This window comes from Syngnathoides biaculeatus, chromosome 16, assembly GCF_019802595.1.
Source record: "Syngnathoides biaculeatus isolate LvHL_M chromosome 16, ASM1980259v1, whole genome shotgun sequence".
NCBI classification, from domain to species: domain Eukaryota; kingdom Metazoa; phylum Chordata; class Actinopteri; order Syngnathiformes; family Syngnathidae; genus Syngnathoides; species Syngnathoides biaculeatus.
In genome coordinates, this window is record NC_084655.1 from 15,783,853 (window position 1) to 15,802,925 (window position 19,073).

A 19,073-nucleotide genomic window follows, 5' to 3' on the forward strand; every position below is an offset into this window, starting at 1 on the left:
GCTGACAAGAAAACATATGCAAACGCAGGAGGAACGTGATGCAGTGCTTGCATCCCTTGTACAATAAAAATAATAAATCACTTGAAATTTGTATGTGGGTAAACAGATTTTTCCGGTTTTCTTTATTTCACACCTCCTCCTCCTCCTTTCTAATTATTTTCTCCGAAGAATCCCTCCACATGCCGCTTACCCCACTTTGCTTCCTGCCTTCCAAGCAGTTTTCCTTCCTCCCATCCTTCCTTCCTGCCTTACCCCAAGTGTCTTGGCTTCTCTCTGATTCTCTGCGCCTCCCTGCTTCTGCCTCTCTTTCTCGGCCACCCCCACACTCTTTGACAGTGTACGGAATAGTTGCTTTCTCCTGTCTCTGAAGACTCTAAAAATAAACGAGGGCTGAGGGGAGGGGAGGGGAGGCGATGGGAAGAGTGAGACAGACGCCGGTTACACAGCATTTTTCGTCTCCATTTTCCCGCGAGTTTGTGTGCGCGCATTTCAAAGCGTCCATATGTGGAAGCGCATGCATTTTCATGCACACTCGCATAGATGTTTTTGTCTCTCTCTCCTTTGTGCTTCCCTCCTTCTAGAACAAGCACATGATACCCTTTTGCGTGTGTGTCTGTGTGCGTCTGTGTGTAGTGAGCAGCACCAAGGTCCAACCTCATCTAGAACATGAGATCTGGAAAAAATGTGCTTGCTCCAACCCATCCCCCACACACCCCAAAAACGGTGCTCAAGAGCAACCTTGATCTCAAGAGTGTACAACTATCAAGCACTGTACAGTGCTTGATTGCGAAGGTTTCGATTTGAAGGTGTCAATTGGTCACACTTCCACTTGGCCCCTGTGCAAGTGGATTCTAATGGCAAAAAAAGTGACTAAAATGATACAATTTGCACCTGCATTCATATTTTCAGCTAGATAAAGTTATAGGTTTTTGCTCAACGCGTTCCAAACCTCCATAAAGTTTTTGTATCATCGTCATAGCTGACAAATAAACAAACCAACAAACAATCGAGGCTAAATTTGCACGGCTGCAGTATTTTTGAAGATTTGTAAACCTTAATAAAGCTACAGCGACTGGTTTGGTTGAAGAGTCTTCGGCCTAGATTCCGAAAGACGAGAGTAAATTTAAGATTCACAATATCTTAATGCTGTCTATGTACTTTGAATGTTTAAAAGCAGCAGTCATAGATACAGCCCACAGTACGCTTGTGTCTTTTAATTACCATGCGGGTCTGTCAATGCATGAAATTAAAACAGGTTACAACATCATGTTCTGTTAAATAAAGTTATACATCAGATATCATTGAGAAGTCGGGGAGGGGGAGGGGGGCACATCCAGGCATAAAACACTAAAGGTGTTCCAAATTTCTCCTAAGATAATTTTGCAAGAATATTGAATGCAGTGTCTGCTAGGATGAAGGGCAAAGTTTACAAAACAGTGGTGAGGCCGGCCATGATGTACGGATTAGAGACGGTGGCACTGAAGAAACAACAGGAAGCTGAACTGGAGGTGGCAGAAATGAAGATGTTGAGGTTCTCGCTCGGAGTGACCAGGTTGGATAGGATTAGAAATGAGCTCATTCGAGGGACGGCCAAAGCTGGATGTTTTGGAGACAAGATTCGAGAGAGCAGACTTCGATGGTTTGGACATGTCCAGAGGTGAGAGAGTGAGTATATTGGTAGAAGGATGCTGAGGATGAAGCTCCCAGGCAAAAGAGCGAAAGGTAGACCAAAGAAAAGGTTGATGGGTGTGGTGAAGGAGAACATGAAGACTGTGGGTGTTAGCGGGGAAGATGCACGAGATAGGCTTAGACGGAAAAAGATGACGCGGTGTGGCGACCCCTAACCGGGACAAGCCGAAAGGAAAAGAAGAAGAAGAAGAAGATTGAATGCAGTTCAGTGTGAAACGGAATCTTTTTTATTATACAATACACACAGAGTTGTGATTTTTGTGAGGGCTACACGTGACCATTCGTAACACACGTAACTTGTATCAAACACTAGGCTGGCTCTGAAATGATCACAGATTTCCTATTTTGGATCAGCTCCAAATCGTTACAAGACACTTTGGGCATACAGTATGGACGGTCGTTAAAAATTTCCGGCTTCATTCGCTTTGAAAATGAATAGAATGAACAAAAATGAACAAACCAAAAATAATTATTCAGTGAGCATAAATGGCAAATGTGATTTGTGTGTTATGGAGTGTTTTTCTGGCTTTTTGGTCGCATGCGAAAGCCAACATGCCATTAGCCAAAACACTGCAGTCACAAGCCGCAAGGGGACACGACTTTGGCAATGTGTCCTATTTGGATAGAGTGCATGTTTGGAACATTCCAGATGTATTATCAAACAGTTTTCAGATAAATGGATCAGCTTCTGTGGTGCTCAGTAGTCTCAGTAGACTTTTTTGTTTTTTTACTTAACATTATTGCTGCAACTGAGCTCGTTGCATTTGCCCTGATTCGCTTCCACTATTTTTTCTTTCCTTTCCTCTCGTCTTGACCCCCTCCACCAGGTTTCTCTCCCACTGTGATCGACACGAGGATATTGATTTAGAAGAGATAGGTATCCTTGATAATGAGACTTTGAAGAAAGAGGGGGGAAAAAGGAAGCAAAAGGGGAGTTGGGGAACTGGAGGGGATGAAGATAGATTGGGAGGAAAAAGCGGATTAAAGGGTGGATGGAGGTGTGTGAGCGTTCTTTTCCTCTGACATGCGCCGCCAACTTTGTCGCAGCTTGTTGGCTGTTTTGTTTTGTCTGCTGAATTGGAAAGTGGAAGCCTTTGGTATCAGAGGAGGTTTGTGATCCGCGTCATGCACAACACACGTTCACGCTTCCATAAAGCAAGTGTGTACATATCATACAGCAAACAGAATAGGAAATGAAATGTTTTGTGGTGCCTTTGCCATTCCATATCACGTCAAGCCTCATATTCCTCTTGTTGTCTCCGGATATGATCTTCCCTCATACAACCACTAATACATTTGAGTTTTTCTTACTGGCCACAATTTTAGGTACACCTACACAATCTGATGAGATTCTTTAGAAGTGATTTATGGGTTGACATGATAATTAAATTACAGTGTTACAGTTAGACAATTCTAGCTTGAAGTTGATTAATCCTCAATCTCGTGTTTTGGATTGAGCAACAGGGTCGCCTTGAAGAAACCGACAGGTGAGGAGGGTGTTGTGTCCATCTAACACAGTCACAAGCGGGGTTGCTACAAATCAAATGTAAAGCACTGCAACCTCCTGCGTTTTTTATACTATTATTGTTATTATTATATTAACATCTAGTAGCAACCCTGCAGTGCTGTGGTGTGGATTGGAGCTGAATGTCTGTGGGTTCTGGCTGTCTGCGGGTCAGTGACGGTGTCTGATTTTGATTGGGTCAGCGACAAGAACCATGCATTTGGGGGTGGAACGCAATGGGTTAAACGGATAGCTGGTTGACAATATATTAAAAAAAAAAATGACGTCAGCGGTGAGCAGACTTCAATTCCGATATCAATGCCCTATGCTGTGTTTATAATTTTGGTTGTATAGTTAGAGCACTGGATTGGTAAACCAGGGGTTGTGGGTTCGTATCCCACTGGGGCCTCCACTCCCTGAGAAGGGTTGCATCAGGAAGGGGATCCGGCGTAAAAATTGTGCCAAACATATATATGCGTTCATCTGAGATGATACGCTGTGGCGACCCCGAAAGGGACAAGCCGAAAGGAAAACAACAACAACAACAGTCAGTGGTGTAGAACAATATTATTGTAGACAGAAATGCTAAACAATATTTGGGGGGAAAAAAAACGTTAGTGAGGGCAAGGTTAATTTAATCTCTCAAACAGAGTCAAATGCCGATCATATTATGATGACCTGACCCATCCAATCATCTCATCTCTGGCTCCTTTCTCAGATGTTGCATTCTTTGTTTAGTGTTTTGTTGTGTTTCCAATGCCCAGCCAGAGGAGCTGACGAATGTGCTGGAGATCTGCAACATTGTCTTCACCAGCATGTTCACCCTGGAGATGATCCTCAAGCTGACGGCCTTTGGTTTCTTTGACTACCTGAGGAACCCCTACAACATCTTCGATGGCATCATCGTCATCATCAGGTTTTGAAGGAGATTTCTTTGGTCTATGAACTACTACCTAGCTCTCACCCATTAACCTGAGTCTTTAAAGATTTTAGCCTTCTTCTACTTCTACCTTCTGACTTTCTACCTCTGTCTTCTTATGTCCAACCCAATGGACGTTTGACGCTCTGCAGTGTGTGTGAGATTATCGGCCAGGCTGATGGTGGCTTGTCAGTGCTGAGGACCTTCAGACTGCTGCGGGTCATTAAGTTGGTCAGGTTCATGCCCGCCCTGAGGCGTCAGCTGGTGGTTCTGATGAAGACGATGGACAACGTGGCAACTTTCTGCATGCTGCTCATGCTCTTCATCTTCATCTTCAGGTAACAAAAGGCTCCATCAAGTATCTGCTTGTGCTTTAGTGTTTTTTTTTTTTTTTTTTGGGGGGGGGTGTACAGATATCTTCATATTGTCATATCTTGCTTAAGAGCCTTTCAAAGCAGCAATTAATTGCAATGCAAAATAACATTTTTGTGATCATAGAATATTAAAGTCCTGTGTAGTTGGAGAACAGTTCAAGTCGACGTACAAAGGCCTAAAAACAGTGTGCAGAACAGTAGGATTATATCAATTATTAAAGTGCCATATCATAGTTTCCCAAAGTCCTGTACGTCTCAGCAATTCTCTCTTTGGCTCCACTTGCTTTCCTTGGACCATAAAAGTTACGATTATGTTCTTGCTAATTTGACTGTCTGCAGACTGTAAAGAACTAAACTGCTATAAAATTTGAAAGACACTTTGGCACTTAAGCCGAGGGACAACAGGGAGTCGGAAGTTGCCACACATAGAAATCTCAACTAAGCCCACAGAGCGGGGTAACTTGCTGTGACCACTTGACCTTGAAAATTGTCCATCATCCAAGTCTTTATAATATTTTAACTTGGAAATCTATTATAGGACAGCCTTCCCATTCTGTTCATTTTTACTCGAATGGTACCTATGGGGAGCATAACATGCGCTAAATAATATGGGCTTTTAATGAGCGGTAAAATGAACATAAATGTCTTGTAAATTTGACACATCACTGAGGAGAGCCAAATCAAGCCTTTCTCTCTGCTGTCAAAAGCTGTGGGTGTGTTCACTGAATAAACTCAACCTACACCCTGTTCAAGCGTCAACTGACAATCAAATACTACACATCGTTGTTATGCTAGCACATCCCCATTTTTTTAGCTGAGAAAATATACGTATCACATCCGTATTTGGGTGTTCTTTCGGTGTGTGGCTTCACATAACAGGCCAACTTCAGGGAAAGTTTATTAAAAAATATCACCCGTCACGTCTTTCAGCCTGTGTTTCACACTACATAAAAAACATTTGCGCGTGTACTTCTTGCTCGTACTCAACCCCACATGCTTTGCATTCCAACATATTAAATTATACTAAATTGCAGAAAATACATACCACTTGGGGCTTAAAATAGCTTGTGGCAGCCAAGGAAAACACATTGCTAGCTGTAGAAAAGCTAGCTAGCTAACTGCGCTGTTGTAGCCACCCCAAACACATCAGGAAAACTGAAATGATGAAAAACAATTCAGCGCTATTTCTCTGCATCTGAGTCTTCGCAAATGTTTTCCGGAAATTATCTTGAAACAAATCAATTTACTGGGTTTTTAAAAATAGCTACTGAGATTCAGCAAAGAATTGACAATGAGAAAACAGTCAACAAAAGAATATAGACGAGGAAGAGTATTGAGATTTAGATTCCTAAAATGTTTCCTCTGTTGCAGTATCCTTGGGATGCACATCTTTGGTTGCAAGTTCAGTCTGAAGACAGATGCAGGAGACACCGTGCCTGACAGGAAGAACTTTGATTCCCTCCTGTGGGCCATCGTCACTGTCTTTCAGGTACAGATGTTTAACAGCGATTCATATATTCTTGTTGAAAAAAATGTATTATTCACAGTGTGTATACTGGCCTGTAGATTCTGACTCAGGAGGACTGGAACATGGTGTTGTACAATGGCATGGCTTCCACCTCACCCTGTGCTGCCCTCTACTTTGTCGCGTTGATGACCTTTGGAAACTATGTGCTCTTCAATTTATTGGTGGCCATCTTGGTTGAGGGCTTTCAAGCTGAGGTAAGCACAGTACATCTTTTCACAACAGGATTTCACAACTACTGACTCCTAGTCATTAATTCTTTGCTCATTAATGCAGGTTTGATGCACAATTCAAAGCTGTAACATTGCATAGGTGGTTTGTAAAATGGTTATTCTGAATATTGCATTGATTGTGAGAGAAAACCTTAGGAGTTTGTTAATAGGAAATATGTGAAAAAAAATGTCACACCGTGTTTCATTTCTACTGAACACTTTTAATTAGCATGAGTGTCACTCCAGAAATATAATGTAAGTACACTTAGTGCTGGAAATGCAATATTGAAATGTTTTGGACATAATATTTATCCAAATTTTCCCTCTTTAAAAAAGACCTTTCCTCTAAGTAACTCTCCTAATTTCCTCCTTCATCAAATATTATAATATTTGAAATATCTTCTATGTTCTTTTATAATAGGGCGATGAACTTTGTCATCACAAACACAGAAATCTGATCGGGTCGTTTTGCAACCCTTATGCCCTTTATTGTCTTTTGTATTCAATCAACAAATAGATCTCAATCTTATCTGTAAAACAGTATTTTAAAAAAAAAAATATTTCGCACTCCTACCACATTCGTGACTCCCTCTCTTGGAAGTAAGATCATTTGCAAAACTGACCAGTTAAATGAGCAAAAGACCAGTATAACGATGACACTTTTTAGTTAGCTTGTGATGACAACGTTGTACATATCAATGCCTCTCTGTCATTTTTCTTCTCCAGGGAGATGCAAACCGCTCTTACTCCGATGATGACAGGTCTTCCTGTAATTTTGAAGACAATGATAAGCAGAAGGACTCTCTGCACCTCTCAGGTATTATTATTAATATTGCAATATTTCAAACAGTGGCCTCTGTTATTAATAACAATTAGAATAAATATTTCTTTTCAATGGTGTTATAGTTATCTACTTCTTCCCTTTGTACTCAAATTTGATGGCAGAAATATGCACTCCAGTAATTTTTTTTTTTTTTACCAACACATACTGCTCTTGTTTAGTTCTGACTCCGTTTTCTCACCATAGCTTAGCATCTTTTTCCCGTCGAGAGAGCACAATTGAAATTTTTATTCACGGCTCTTCTCTTTTCTCCCTCCTGGCAAAATCCAAAGCTTCACACTCAATAAATTAGCATGTAGCAGCGCATTAAAGTGTTTACTATTTAGAGATTGGACAACCTGCTGGCAGGGTATCACCATTACAAGCTCATTTCTGGCTCTTTCGAGGTGATTCAACTTGGATTAAACCTTCCTGTGGCCTTCTTAACCGGCTATTATGTCATCTTAGCAAATGTATTCTTGAAAGTAATGGAGTTTAAATTCAGCTCGCCTATCTGCAATAACGCCGAGGTAAAAAGGAGAAGAGAAATGTCGACTCAATGTTTTCACACTGTCTCTGGCTCTTACATTCATGGAACTTGGCCTTTTCTTACAGACCCAAAGATCTGCACACTGACCCCGAATGGACACTTGGACTTGGGCCCGCTGCCTGCTAGCCTATTTCCTGGAGAGAGGCTCAGCTTTGCTCTCGGGTCGAGGAAGAACAGTGCTATTTCCCTTGGCAGGGCCAACCTGGACCAGAGGGCTGCGGTAATTGAACAAGACCCACAGAGCAACAAATATTTTGAAACACTTGACTTTTTTGGGCTTTAATATGATGCACAGTACAATATATTTATTTGATATTATGCTAAACCATTGCTGACTACAGTTTTGTGCAGCTCTATGAAAGACTTTCTTGTGCTGCAAATCATTGGGTTTTTCGCGGCTTTGAAATTTGCAAGGGCAACTATTTAATCAAGTAAAAAGGGCATTTAGGTGATTAAAAATACACTACGTGGCTCAAAGTATTGAGGCACAGTTAATTAGTTAATCAACAGGCGGTTGGGTAAAACCGTTTTAGTTCTTGCTGAATCTTAATCCGTCTGATTTCCGAGATATTTCGAACAATTATATAGATTACATAAAGTGGCTATTGCGAACCAGGTCTCCTTGTCAATCACCGGTTGTCTCTGACCTCGGAAAAATTGGTAGGACTTTTCCTCAAACATGCTCTAATATTAAAAAAGGAAAAAATCTTATTAGGGGGCAGAAGCTTTAAGAGCTCCAGGGAAGCTCCATATACCGTCATTCCTGGCCTACAGAGCGCAAATGGTTATAAGCTTCACGCAGTACATTTATACAGGAAATACCATTTGGTACATACATATGCCGCAGCCGTGTAAAAACACGTGCCCACATTGAAACCCATATTGAAACACGAGATATTTACGAAGAAAGATAGTACACAGAGAGTTTAACGCGAGCGCCGGGCTAACGGGGCGGGTTTAAAAAAAAAACATACTGGTAAAAATCACTGAAACACGGCAGTAACACGCTAGCGCAGCGCTAACTGGGCCGGACCGGTATGAGTCACTTCCTCGGCACATATATTCCACCGGTCTCACTCTTACCTTTTCCGCTCGAGTGCTCCCTTGCGGCCGTTAGAAAACAAATGCACAAATTAGCCGCATCACCGCATAAACTGCAGGGTTGAAAGCGTGTGAAGAAAGTCACGATTTATCGGCCGGAAATTACGGAACTTCTTGGTTCCATTAAAATCGCCGTAAACTGTCTACATACAAATATGTGCTTTGTCTGTACTATTGTTTCAGTATTCAAAGTCTCAGGAACATCTGTTTTTCTTTCAGTATCCAGGTCGCAGTTACCACAACTGGGGTCGCCCACTGCCCCGCCAGCCTCAGGCCTCATGGGCTCGTCGCTCCAGTTGGAACAGCCTGATCGGAGGCCGCCCCTGTTCATCCTCATCACCCTCAGCTAGTCCAGCCTTCACCGCCACTTCTGCCAGGACTTTCTATGGCTACGGCTTAGGAGGCCTGGGAGGGGTCGTTGGCGGAAGTCTCCGTATCCGAGGTCCCCGTGCCTCCTCATCCCCACACCGTCATCTCCACAGCATACACCCAGATGAGGAGGAAAGCCTACTCTCACCTCCGGCTGTTGCTTCTCACACTCTTCATATTCGGCATCCTCTCCTCCAGGGACATTTTGTACCCAGGAGGGACCGTCGGGCTTTATCCCTCGAGCTTCCGCACCTGCTACAGGTCCCCGGGGCCCCATATCCACCTCCACTATCACATCGTCCTGTGTCCCCCGCAGTGCTGCACGCCCACCAGAGGAAGAGCTTCTCTGGGGGGTTGGTTATCGGTGGCGAGGGTGGCTTTGAGAGTCTGAGCATCATCGGGGGAGTGCACCAAGACTGTAATGGCAAGACTTCCCTGGCACAGCTTCTCCACCCACCTCTTAAACATCAGACTGAGCAGGCTAGCAGGACAAACCACCAAAGACTGATTTCAGAGGTTTTTCCTCAGGTGAACACGCGTAGCAAGGGGCAAGAAGACATGGATGATGAGCTTGACTATGTAAGTTATTGTTTGTACAAGTGGAATACTATACTCTGTGGCGGCTTCCGATAGCCAAGCGATCATCTTGTCACATTTGGATCATTCCATATCTTTAAACTCACCAAGCATTCTGCCACTAATAGGGAACATAAGATGATTTTTTTTTAAAAAAAAAAAGCAGAGTTACTGCCATTTAGTAGTCTTAGAAACAGTTTGATTTTGATGGCATGGGGCCTTTAACAAACTAGAAGGGTTATCTATGGTATCTTCTCAAAGGACACTCACTTTTTCCCACAAGGATATTCCCGATGGACCAATGGAAGTTAGTGATTCACACGTATGGTTCTTTCGAATGACTAGCGAGTAGTTAGACCTTATTCAGCTGCCCCCTTCCCTTCTATCATTTCAAAGGGGATAAGCAGTATAGAAAGAAGATGCCTGGATGGTTATTTCTGACATCAAACAGAATCTAATTCCACAGATGGAATCTGAACTGAACAAAGAAACACAAACCACCATATTCGTCAGTAACCCAGCCATTAACTCTTGTGTTTTAGTACCCACAATTTACACATGCGGTAATCCGCTGCTCTCATGTGTAGGATTTCCAAGCACTTTGTGTAAACTCGGCACTTCTTCTCTACCAGGCCCCGTGAGAGCGCTTTTGTTTCCATTGTAAATAAGGCTGTGTACAAGAGAAACACGGTTAATTAGAAAGGACTATTTAGACAGCGGGGAAGAGTGCTATACAGATGCTAATGTTGCTAGATCCGCCGAGCTGTTTCTATATGTTTCAATTCTGTGAATAATTTAAACCAGGGGGTAGAAGCAATCTCAGTCTCTTTGACGAATGAGGTTGATATGTATTTTCTGTCGCAGAGCTTGTGTTTCCGCGTCCAAAAGATGTTGGAGGCGCACAAGCCAGATTGGTGCGAGACCAGAGGGGACTGGTCAGTTTTTCTCTTCTCTCCACAGAACAAGTGAGTCGCCATCATCCGCCTAAATTCACACCCGCGCATCGTTTCGATTGTGTGGGTTGATTCAAATTAGCCCCAGGAAATTTCACAGCTAAAAAAAAATAAATTGTACCAACCCCCCCCACCCCCCAACACCACCCTCCAATCTTATCAAAAGAGAGGATTGAGACTCCATTAGAGTATCGATTGCCATTTCACGAAATAGTCACGGGAGGGGTTTTTTAATATCCTGCATCATCTTTGGTGGTTTCAAAAGATGCAGCTCTTTAATAAAGTGCATTGAAATGTTGCCACACGGGTTGTAAAACTGATTATTCTTTTCATTTAGTTCATTTTCTTTCCTTCCATTCCAATATGCATTGCTGTGAGCTTATTTAATTGCTTTTGGGCAGCACAAACAGTGCCGCATGCCAAATTTGGAAACGTGCATTCAGTATATTTCATCCCATTGTATCTCTTTGATGTGCTGCTCACTATTCTGCACCGCAACAGCAGGCAGGGGCTTAACAATGTGTCATAATTTGTTGAAGGGAGGATTTAATTGTATTGAAACAGGTGGAGTTAGAGTAAAACAAGAATTGCATTTCCTGTTTTTGCTCACTGTTGTCCTGTCTGACTTTTATTTTTTTTTTTTTTTTTACTTTTGCCTGGTTTAGGTTTCGACAGATCTGCCAGTCCATCATCGCACACAAGCTGTTTGATTACGTGGTGCTGGCCTTCATCTTCTCCAATTGCATCACAGTAGCTCTCGAGAGGCCCAAGATCCTCCAAGGCAGCTTGGTAAATGAATTAATTGTTTGCATGCTCATGTATGACTGGAAGACTATTTAGGAGGAAGTCATACGAAAAATTCTCTCTGGGATTTTTTTTTCAGCACATTCAAAGTGAGTGTAGTTGTAACTATTAATTGTTTGTAAAAATACCTATACTTCTTATAACAAGACAATAAGATATGTATTTCTTAATTTGGCTGATCAAGTGAGAGTTTTTTTTTTCTCATACAGTAAATTCAATGTGAACCAAAAGATAGTGAATGCTTTTAGTATTAGGTGGCCTTATTATTGCAACCCAAATCCAACTTTTATGATGCATATCGTGAAAAAAATGTAAGCTGCTTGGTGAAGGGCATCGTGATTTTCTATGATTTGTAGGTCCTATCGGGTTTGAATGGTACACTTTACTGGCATCAGGGTATAGACTCTCCCGCTCCAGCTCCAGTCAAATGTATGAATTCCCGCCACAGGGACACATTTCAAAGTAGCTCAGCATGGTTTTAATTCCATTCATTCATTAAAAATGGTATATATAGAGCTCGTGCACCTACGTCATAAAATCACGTGACTTTAGTTTACCTCTCCATATTGCCGGTCAAGCTAAGCATTGCTCAATGCTAAGTCGGTTGGAGACAACACAGAAATATGTCTTGTAGCACGACGCCCAGAGCCTTGTCCGACACCGTCAGACATTTAGAAGATGAAAATAAACGACGGTACGTGGAAAAATTAAATAAACTCAGCATAGAGGACCCGTATTTAATGCCAAACCGATGATTTCGCCGATAAGATATTGGACTGTTAATTCGCTTTTGCTTGTCTTGGACAACTGAATATCCACATAGATCTGGTGAGAAAGTCGTCGAGATTTACACGGAAAAGTTTGAAAGTGTATAAAAATCTGGACCCATACAAATACTTTGTTGCTGGATCTGTTCTCATCAGGAATAAATCCCACATAGTGACGGTTTTGACGGCTTGGGAACGCAGAAGTGTGTTCAGCAACACGTAAACCTTTGCTGGAATCCATCGATCTTTTCAGATGGTATTCAATACAAATACCAATATTTAAATAAACGACCCCTGGTTTTACACAAACTCGCATTCAATAACTATGATTGGGAAAAAAAAAGAGGACGGAGTCGTCTCCATGGAACGTACATGGAAGCGATTGCAGTCACACTTAACCTCCGTAAACCTCTGCGACAGACATTTTTTTTTTTTTTTACACGCATTGTTCTCAAATGAGCCAACTTGGCATTATAAATACTTTTTGGGAATTTGAGATTGAGAAGAATATGGTATTCCATAGAATGATCTCTTTGAATTATCTGTCTCGTCTGTTGTGACAACCAACAGCACAACAGGTCTCGGGTATTGTAAATATTCTCCTCCGGTTCAATGTCGAGCACCTCTGTTTGACAGGCAATTTGGCGCCGTGAAAATGGTGACATCACGTGCATGAGCTCTATATCTGCCAAATCAACAAATTAAAGCGCATTGTTGTTTTTTGTTTTGTTTTTTTACAAAACCCTACAAAAATTATATGACAACAAACTGATGAGTGTGTCATTGGAGCTCCCGCTTCTGCCTATAGTTTTTTTTCTACGATGATTCAAGGCAAATTAACTTTCATGATATAAAAGGAGCCGTAAGGAATGCTTTACCACTCCTTCTTGTCCCAATGTGTCATATTTATTTGACTGTCAACCTCTGTTGTTGTTTGCCTGTCTCTTCAAATTCAGGAAAGGGTGTTTCTCACCATATCCAACTACATCTTTACTGCCATCTTTGTGGGCGAGATGACACTCAAGGTAACATTTTACTATGTCTCTCTATTCCACGCAGTGGGCCCCGAAACACACACACACGACCACGCGTACACGTGCGCACACGGTTAATTCTTCCCATTTTTTTTCCCTCGTTTCCTCCTTCCACTTCCCACTGATAGTCTCTGTTTTCTCTGTGATCCTTTGGCACAAGTGGGCCATCCATTATGCACTCCCACAATCAATTATTAACCAATCACGCGCCGTCAAGCAGCCACAGACTTGTCAGCCCCCCGGCCGAGCTATACATGTATCCCTCTGCGTCTCTGTCTGTCTGAGCCTTGTGTCTCTAAATAACACGCGTTGTGTGTGTGTGTGTGTGTGTGTGTGTGTGTGTGTGTGTGTGTGTGTGTGTGTGTATAACATTTATCTCTCTGCAGGATGCCACTGCTGAGTTTAGTGTTAGTGTACAAGATGCAGCAACAGCAAAGTAAAAGACACCACTTGATGAAGTGGTCACCATGTTGCTGGATATTCCAGTGCTTTTTCCTTGGGCGCAATACGCAACTAAGTGATAGCCACGTGCAGATGTCCTGTGTCTTTAAATCAGAAACCGATTTCACATTTTGCCACTTTGTGGGATGGAAATCAAATATATGATGTTTGTGCCGATGTGCGAACACAAGCTCCCGCAATCCCACTGAAGTAAACACCTTCAAATGTCAGTTGAAGTCCCCCCCACCCCACCCCCCGCCTGCCCCCTTCTGTTGGCTCCCATTGGCATCCAAAATGGTGCTGGTGCTGTGTGTGTCCATATTGAACTCAATGTCACCCCCGTCGTATGCGCAATACAAAAGTATTGAGACTATTTACCATTACAGAAATGAAAATGTGGTCAAATTTAAAGAGGCTTCTTTCACTGAGAATGAAGTCAGTTTTCTCAAGTTCTTTATGTACCTTGCTTTGTGCAGTTTTGTAACTCAGAATCAGTAGCGGTAGCCATCACAGTTGAGTGCTGTTGTATCGCTTTGGTTGATTATTTACGGTTTCTACGTGATAGTTGTGGAATCAAGAGCACGTGTACAAAATATACAGCCTGCTACTGCTTCGAACTGACCGACACTTGTTCACTAATAATCTCATTTGTTTTGATCTCTAAATACGTTTTTCATAAGATGCTTTACTACTTCTTTCCAGGAGTAATATCATATGCCAAAGCTCAAGAAACTGACATATAAGTTACGCTGTCACCTAATCCACAATAATGAGATGTTTGCGTCTGTGAGTGGGTCGCAACCCAAACTTTTTGACACTGCTTCTCTGCCTTCTGTAGTTTGACAATTGTTTTGGTGATGTCTTTCCTCTACAGATGTCTTTTTTGCTCCTGTGCGATTCTGCTCTATTGCTCAAATTTGACAGGTTTATACTAAGGAGCTGTTTGTCTACAAAGAGAATACGGCTCTACCTGTTTGCAGCTGCCAAACTTAATCTGTGTTCCATAAGAGTACGTTTCACCTTCCTTACCTTCTTCTCGCCTCCTCCCCAGGTGGTTTCCATGGGGCTGTACATGGGGGAGCAGGCATATTTGCGGAGCAGCTGGAACATTCTGGATGGTTTCCTGGTTTTCGTGTCTTTAATTGACATTGTCGTGTCGATGGCTGGCGGGGCGAAGATCCTGGGTGTGCTCAGAGTCCTCCGTCTGCTGAGAACATTGCGTCCTCTCAGGTGCAGTAAAAGCAACCACATTTTTCAAGTTAATAAATATGATAATTATATTTTTTTGGTCGCACAAATTGAATCAGTGCACTTTCACAGCTTCTATGGTAATTGGAAATGTGACAATGTTCTTTATGACATTCAAACAACATTGAGAAAAATCTGCAAATGTCATTCATGGTTTGTGGTCAGAGCAGAGCTGCAAAGGTTCTTGTCCGAATCAAATTCAATTCAAATTCCATTCGATGGCACTAGTGTACCTAATATCGCGTGTATTCCTTTGTTGGTTTTGCCGCCGCCGACCACGTATCCGCAGGGTGATCAGCAGGGCTCCAGGTCTGAAGCTGGTGGTGGAAACCCTAATCACCTCCCTCAAGCCCATCGGCAACATCGTCCTCATCTGTTGTGCTTTCTTCATTATCTTTGGCATTCTTGGTGTCCAGGTAGGGCACCTTTTGAGACACACTCGCAGTAAACAACATAGCGGCATTTTTAGCCTTACACAGAAGATGACTATTTTGCTCATTGTACATTTCCTAATCCATCTAAATCTCGCAGTCTTTAACTCCTCCAAGCAGTCAATGACTTTGCAGGGATAGCACTTAATTATCTTCAAGGAATGCCATTATTAATTGCTTAAAGCAACAAGCATTCTTAGCTGGAGATCTGCCCATTATTTAAGTTGGTGTTCTGTCATGCAAGGCTCATTTGTTTGTGGTCTAGAACCACTCATTGTTCTTTTCCAACAGCTGTTTAAAGGCAAGTTCTTCTACTGCTTGGGGCCTGATGTTAAAAATATCACCAACAAATCCGATTGTCTCCAAGCCAACTACAAGTGGGTTCATCACAAGTACAACTTTGACAACTTGGGCCAGGTTCGTTTGCGTGTGTAGTAATACATTACATGTATGCATGTATGTAAACATTATACTGTTGTGTATAACCCCTTACCGCTCTCTCCCTCAACTATTGTTCAGGCCTTGATGTCCTTGTTTGTACTGGCCTCTAAGGACGGCTGGGTCAACATCATGTATCATGGCCTGGATGCTGTCGGTGTGGACCAACAGGTGAATATTTCTGTGACGAACATTAAAATGTTTTCTCACAACATGATATTATAAATAAATGAATGACTGTTGTATGATAAACTTATGTATAATTGATCTCACTCTTCCTTTTCTCCTTTTCCACCTTGTCAAACAAAACATTCAATCGCTCCCTTCAACAAAACGCCAAAAGCCGGTGACCAACAACAACCCCTGGATGCTGCTTTATTTCATCTCCTTCCTCCTCATCGTCAGCTTCTTCGTCCTCAACATGTTCGTCGGTGTGGTGGTGGAGAACTTTCACAAGTGCCGCCAGCACCAGGAGGTGGAGGAGGCCAAGAGGCGCGAGGAGAAACGGCAGCGCCGAATGGAAAAAAAGAGGAGAAGTAAGACAAGGCAGGAGAGAACAAAGGCATAAATATGTTGGTTACTTCTAAATCTTAGATATTTTGGTAAAGATAGCATGTTTTTGGTGGCCTTTGTTCGTATGATTAAGCAAAAACTGAAAATAATCTTCATAGATTATCGGTGGAAGTGATAAGAAACACTATTACTGTAATTAGGTGTGGCAGGACACTTAAAAGTTTTGACTGTCAAAGAGCACAATATAGAATACAGGTAAAAATGTAGATTGAGCTTTTTTTATCAGTTTGATCAATCCACAAATGAATGACTCTTCTATGATCTGATGGGTACGATATTTTTGTTCTTCACCTAAATTAAAGGGAGGAATTTACCACTACCTGGCATTATTGCCATATTAAGTCGAGATTTGTGGTTTTTTTTATTGTTGTTGGGTAGAACTGCACTGAGTTCCTAACACCTTATCCCTCTCAAGTTGCAACATGTTAACCATAACATGCATTATGTACTTAATTTCCAGTATATGGAAAGTATTACAGTGAAAACAGTTTAATGTAAAACTGAATAATACAACTCATGTAAAACTGAATAAAATAAATATTACGTGTAATAATTACAATAACAAGTGAAGACAGGTTAGGTTATTATTACGTTATTACACATTATTACAGCTTGAATTAAAAAATATCTTTCCACCAACAGAAGCCCAAAAGCTTCCCTACTATGCCAGCTACAGCAACGTGCGCCTCATGATCCACACACTGTGCACAAACCACTACCTGGACCTCATCATCACCTTCATCATCTGCATCAACGTCATCACGATGTCCCTCGAGCACTACAATCAACCTCACGTAAGACATGATTTATGTATGAGAGCGGTTGAGCTCTGATGTATTCATTTAGCGCTCCCTTCCTCTTTGTTTCTTTTATTTTCTGCAAAATAGAGACAGTTTTACAGGCTTATTCTCAGGGGCAAGACATTTTGCCGTGTTATTTTAAAACAAACGTTAATATATACCCCTGCACCATCACGAGAGGCTGAAGCCAATACAATGATCTTTGATTGCACGGCTGAGTAGACGTGACGAACGATACAATGCCTGCCCAATCATTGGCAATGAACCCTTTTTGCTCGATGAAGTATTCACGAAAAGTGATGATGGTTCAAATAAAATACCCAATCGACTTAAAACAATGAGAAAACTGATTTCTAATCACATTCAGTGGATATAAAAAGTCTACACACCCCTGTTCCAATGCCAGTCTATTTATATATACAGTATATATGGCCTTGCTGCACACAGAGACGTACCTACACTCATCCCTCATGATTGTCTTCTCCCAGTCTCTAGATCTCGCCCTGAAGTACTGCAATTATTTCTTCACCTCCACTTTTGTGCTGGAATCCATCCTCAAGCTCATCGCCTTCGGCTTCAGGCGCTTCTTCAAAGAGAGGTGTGGTGTGAAATTGTTGACGGTGGTGTCATTTATGTGCGTGCACAGGCTAAGCTATACGAGAGTGAATAATTCCTTTGCATAATCGTGACAAACTTTCTGCTTTGGGCTGATTTTACTTGTCAAGAAGTCCTTGCCAATCATTTGTCCTTTTTGTGTGTAGTCTGACAGTGAAGGCCCCAGTTGGATTACATTCTGCAAACTGAACATTAGATGGCAAAACAGGATGGAAATTATGCTTTGCATTACTATCCAATTTGTGAAATGATTTGTACAAAACGAGGTGGGGGAAAAAATGACACGCCGTAGTCTTTTTAATAACTGATATCTTGTTCTCAATGTAATATCTACTCAGTGTATGTCTAATTGGAGTTATAATTTTGGAAGAAGTTATTATAATGCTGATGACAATTTAATACCATTCAAATGGGAGAACAAGATAACGTAGCAGAGTAAAAGCGGAAGATGTTTGACAAATCTGCAGCGTGGTTGTCTGGACTGATCCTAGAAAGGAAGAGGAGGACTAATGAGGGAAAAAATATGAGAAGGTCTGCCGATGTTGAGAAATCCGACGTTAATGTGTCAACTGTATTTTAAAGCGTCAGCGTCAGACACCATTGGTCACTTTGCATCATGTTATTTTTTTCTGGCTGGAGTGGCTGTCAGGCCCCATTAATAGCAGCCAGAGACACATTAACACAACAGCATGTAGTGTGAGTGAGCCAATTATTACCGCATGTATGTTGTGACGTTGAGCTACATACACACTCGTCCTTTGGCAAGCAAAAGATTAATTTCTTCAAAGCCAGATATCGCTCTGTTCTTGCATTTGAGCAAAAGCACCTTGTAAATATGGAAAGAAAGAAAGAAAAAAAACAACAACAGCTGCTGTTTTCAATCTAAAAGAGCTCAAGCAGTGGAAGAGACTTTCATTCACCGGGGTAAAAATCAACAGCGGAGGAGTGAGGAAGGTCCGTTTTTATAGGATCACATCAGGTAAGTCCTATTTTACAACACAAAAGGAAACATTTAGAAGCGGGATCCTCTGTCCGTTATTCTGCACCGCTTATCCTCACTAGGGTTGCGGGCATGCTGGTGCCTGTCCCAGCCATCCTCAGGCGAGAGGCAGGATAAACCCTGAACTGGTCGCCAGCCAATCCCAGTAGAAGACGTTAAAATGGATACAGTATTATTGTTCATCAAACTGTAATTCTTGTAAATTGTCCAGACAACAGGCCACTATCAAAAACGCAGGCCAAAAGGACCTTGAATGTATCACGAATAGAGAAGCTATTGATCGCTGGGAAAGGCTACAAAGTAGAAAACTGACTGCAATTGCTAAGACTA

The 19,073-nt window shown here is 41.9% G+C and overlaps 1 protein-coding gene across 1 annotated transcript in view; it reads left to right on the forward strand.

The window, feature by feature from the left end:
• cacna1ia (calcium voltage-gated channel subunit alpha1 Ia) overlaps positions 1 to 19,073 on the forward strand; it is a 109,174-nt gene that overhangs the window by 62,462 nt on the left and 27,639 nt on the right. The window contains exons 10-26 of the mRNA XM_061845985.1: positions 3,958 to 4,109; positions 4,265 to 4,450; positions 5,858 to 5,975; positions 6,053 to 6,208; positions 6,950 to 7,040; positions 7,659 to 7,813; positions 8,914 to 9,642; positions 10,504 to 10,604; positions 11,258 to 11,381; positions 13,120 to 13,188; positions 14,690 to 14,868; positions 15,176 to 15,302; positions 15,609 to 15,734; positions 15,837 to 15,926; positions 16,099 to 16,291; positions 16,971 to 17,122; positions 17,617 to 17,726. Of these exons, the coding sequence (XP_061701969.1) occupies positions 3,958 to 4,109; positions 4,265 to 4,450; positions 5,858 to 5,975; positions 6,053 to 6,208; positions 6,950 to 7,040; positions 7,659 to 7,813; positions 8,914 to 9,642; positions 10,504 to 10,604; positions 11,258 to 11,381; positions 13,120 to 13,188; positions 14,690 to 14,868; positions 15,176 to 15,302; positions 15,609 to 15,734; positions 15,837 to 15,926; positions 16,099 to 16,291; positions 16,971 to 17,122; positions 17,617 to 17,726 (2,858 nt within the window). The remainder of the gene's footprint in view (positions 1 to 3,957; positions 4,110 to 4,264; positions 4,451 to 5,857; positions 5,976 to 6,052; positions 6,209 to 6,949; positions 7,041 to 7,658; positions 7,814 to 8,913; positions 9,643 to 10,503; positions 10,605 to 11,257; positions 11,382 to 13,119; positions 13,189 to 14,689; positions 14,869 to 15,175; positions 15,303 to 15,608; positions 15,735 to 15,836; positions 15,927 to 16,098; positions 16,292 to 16,970; positions 17,123 to 17,616; positions 17,727 to 19,073) is intronic.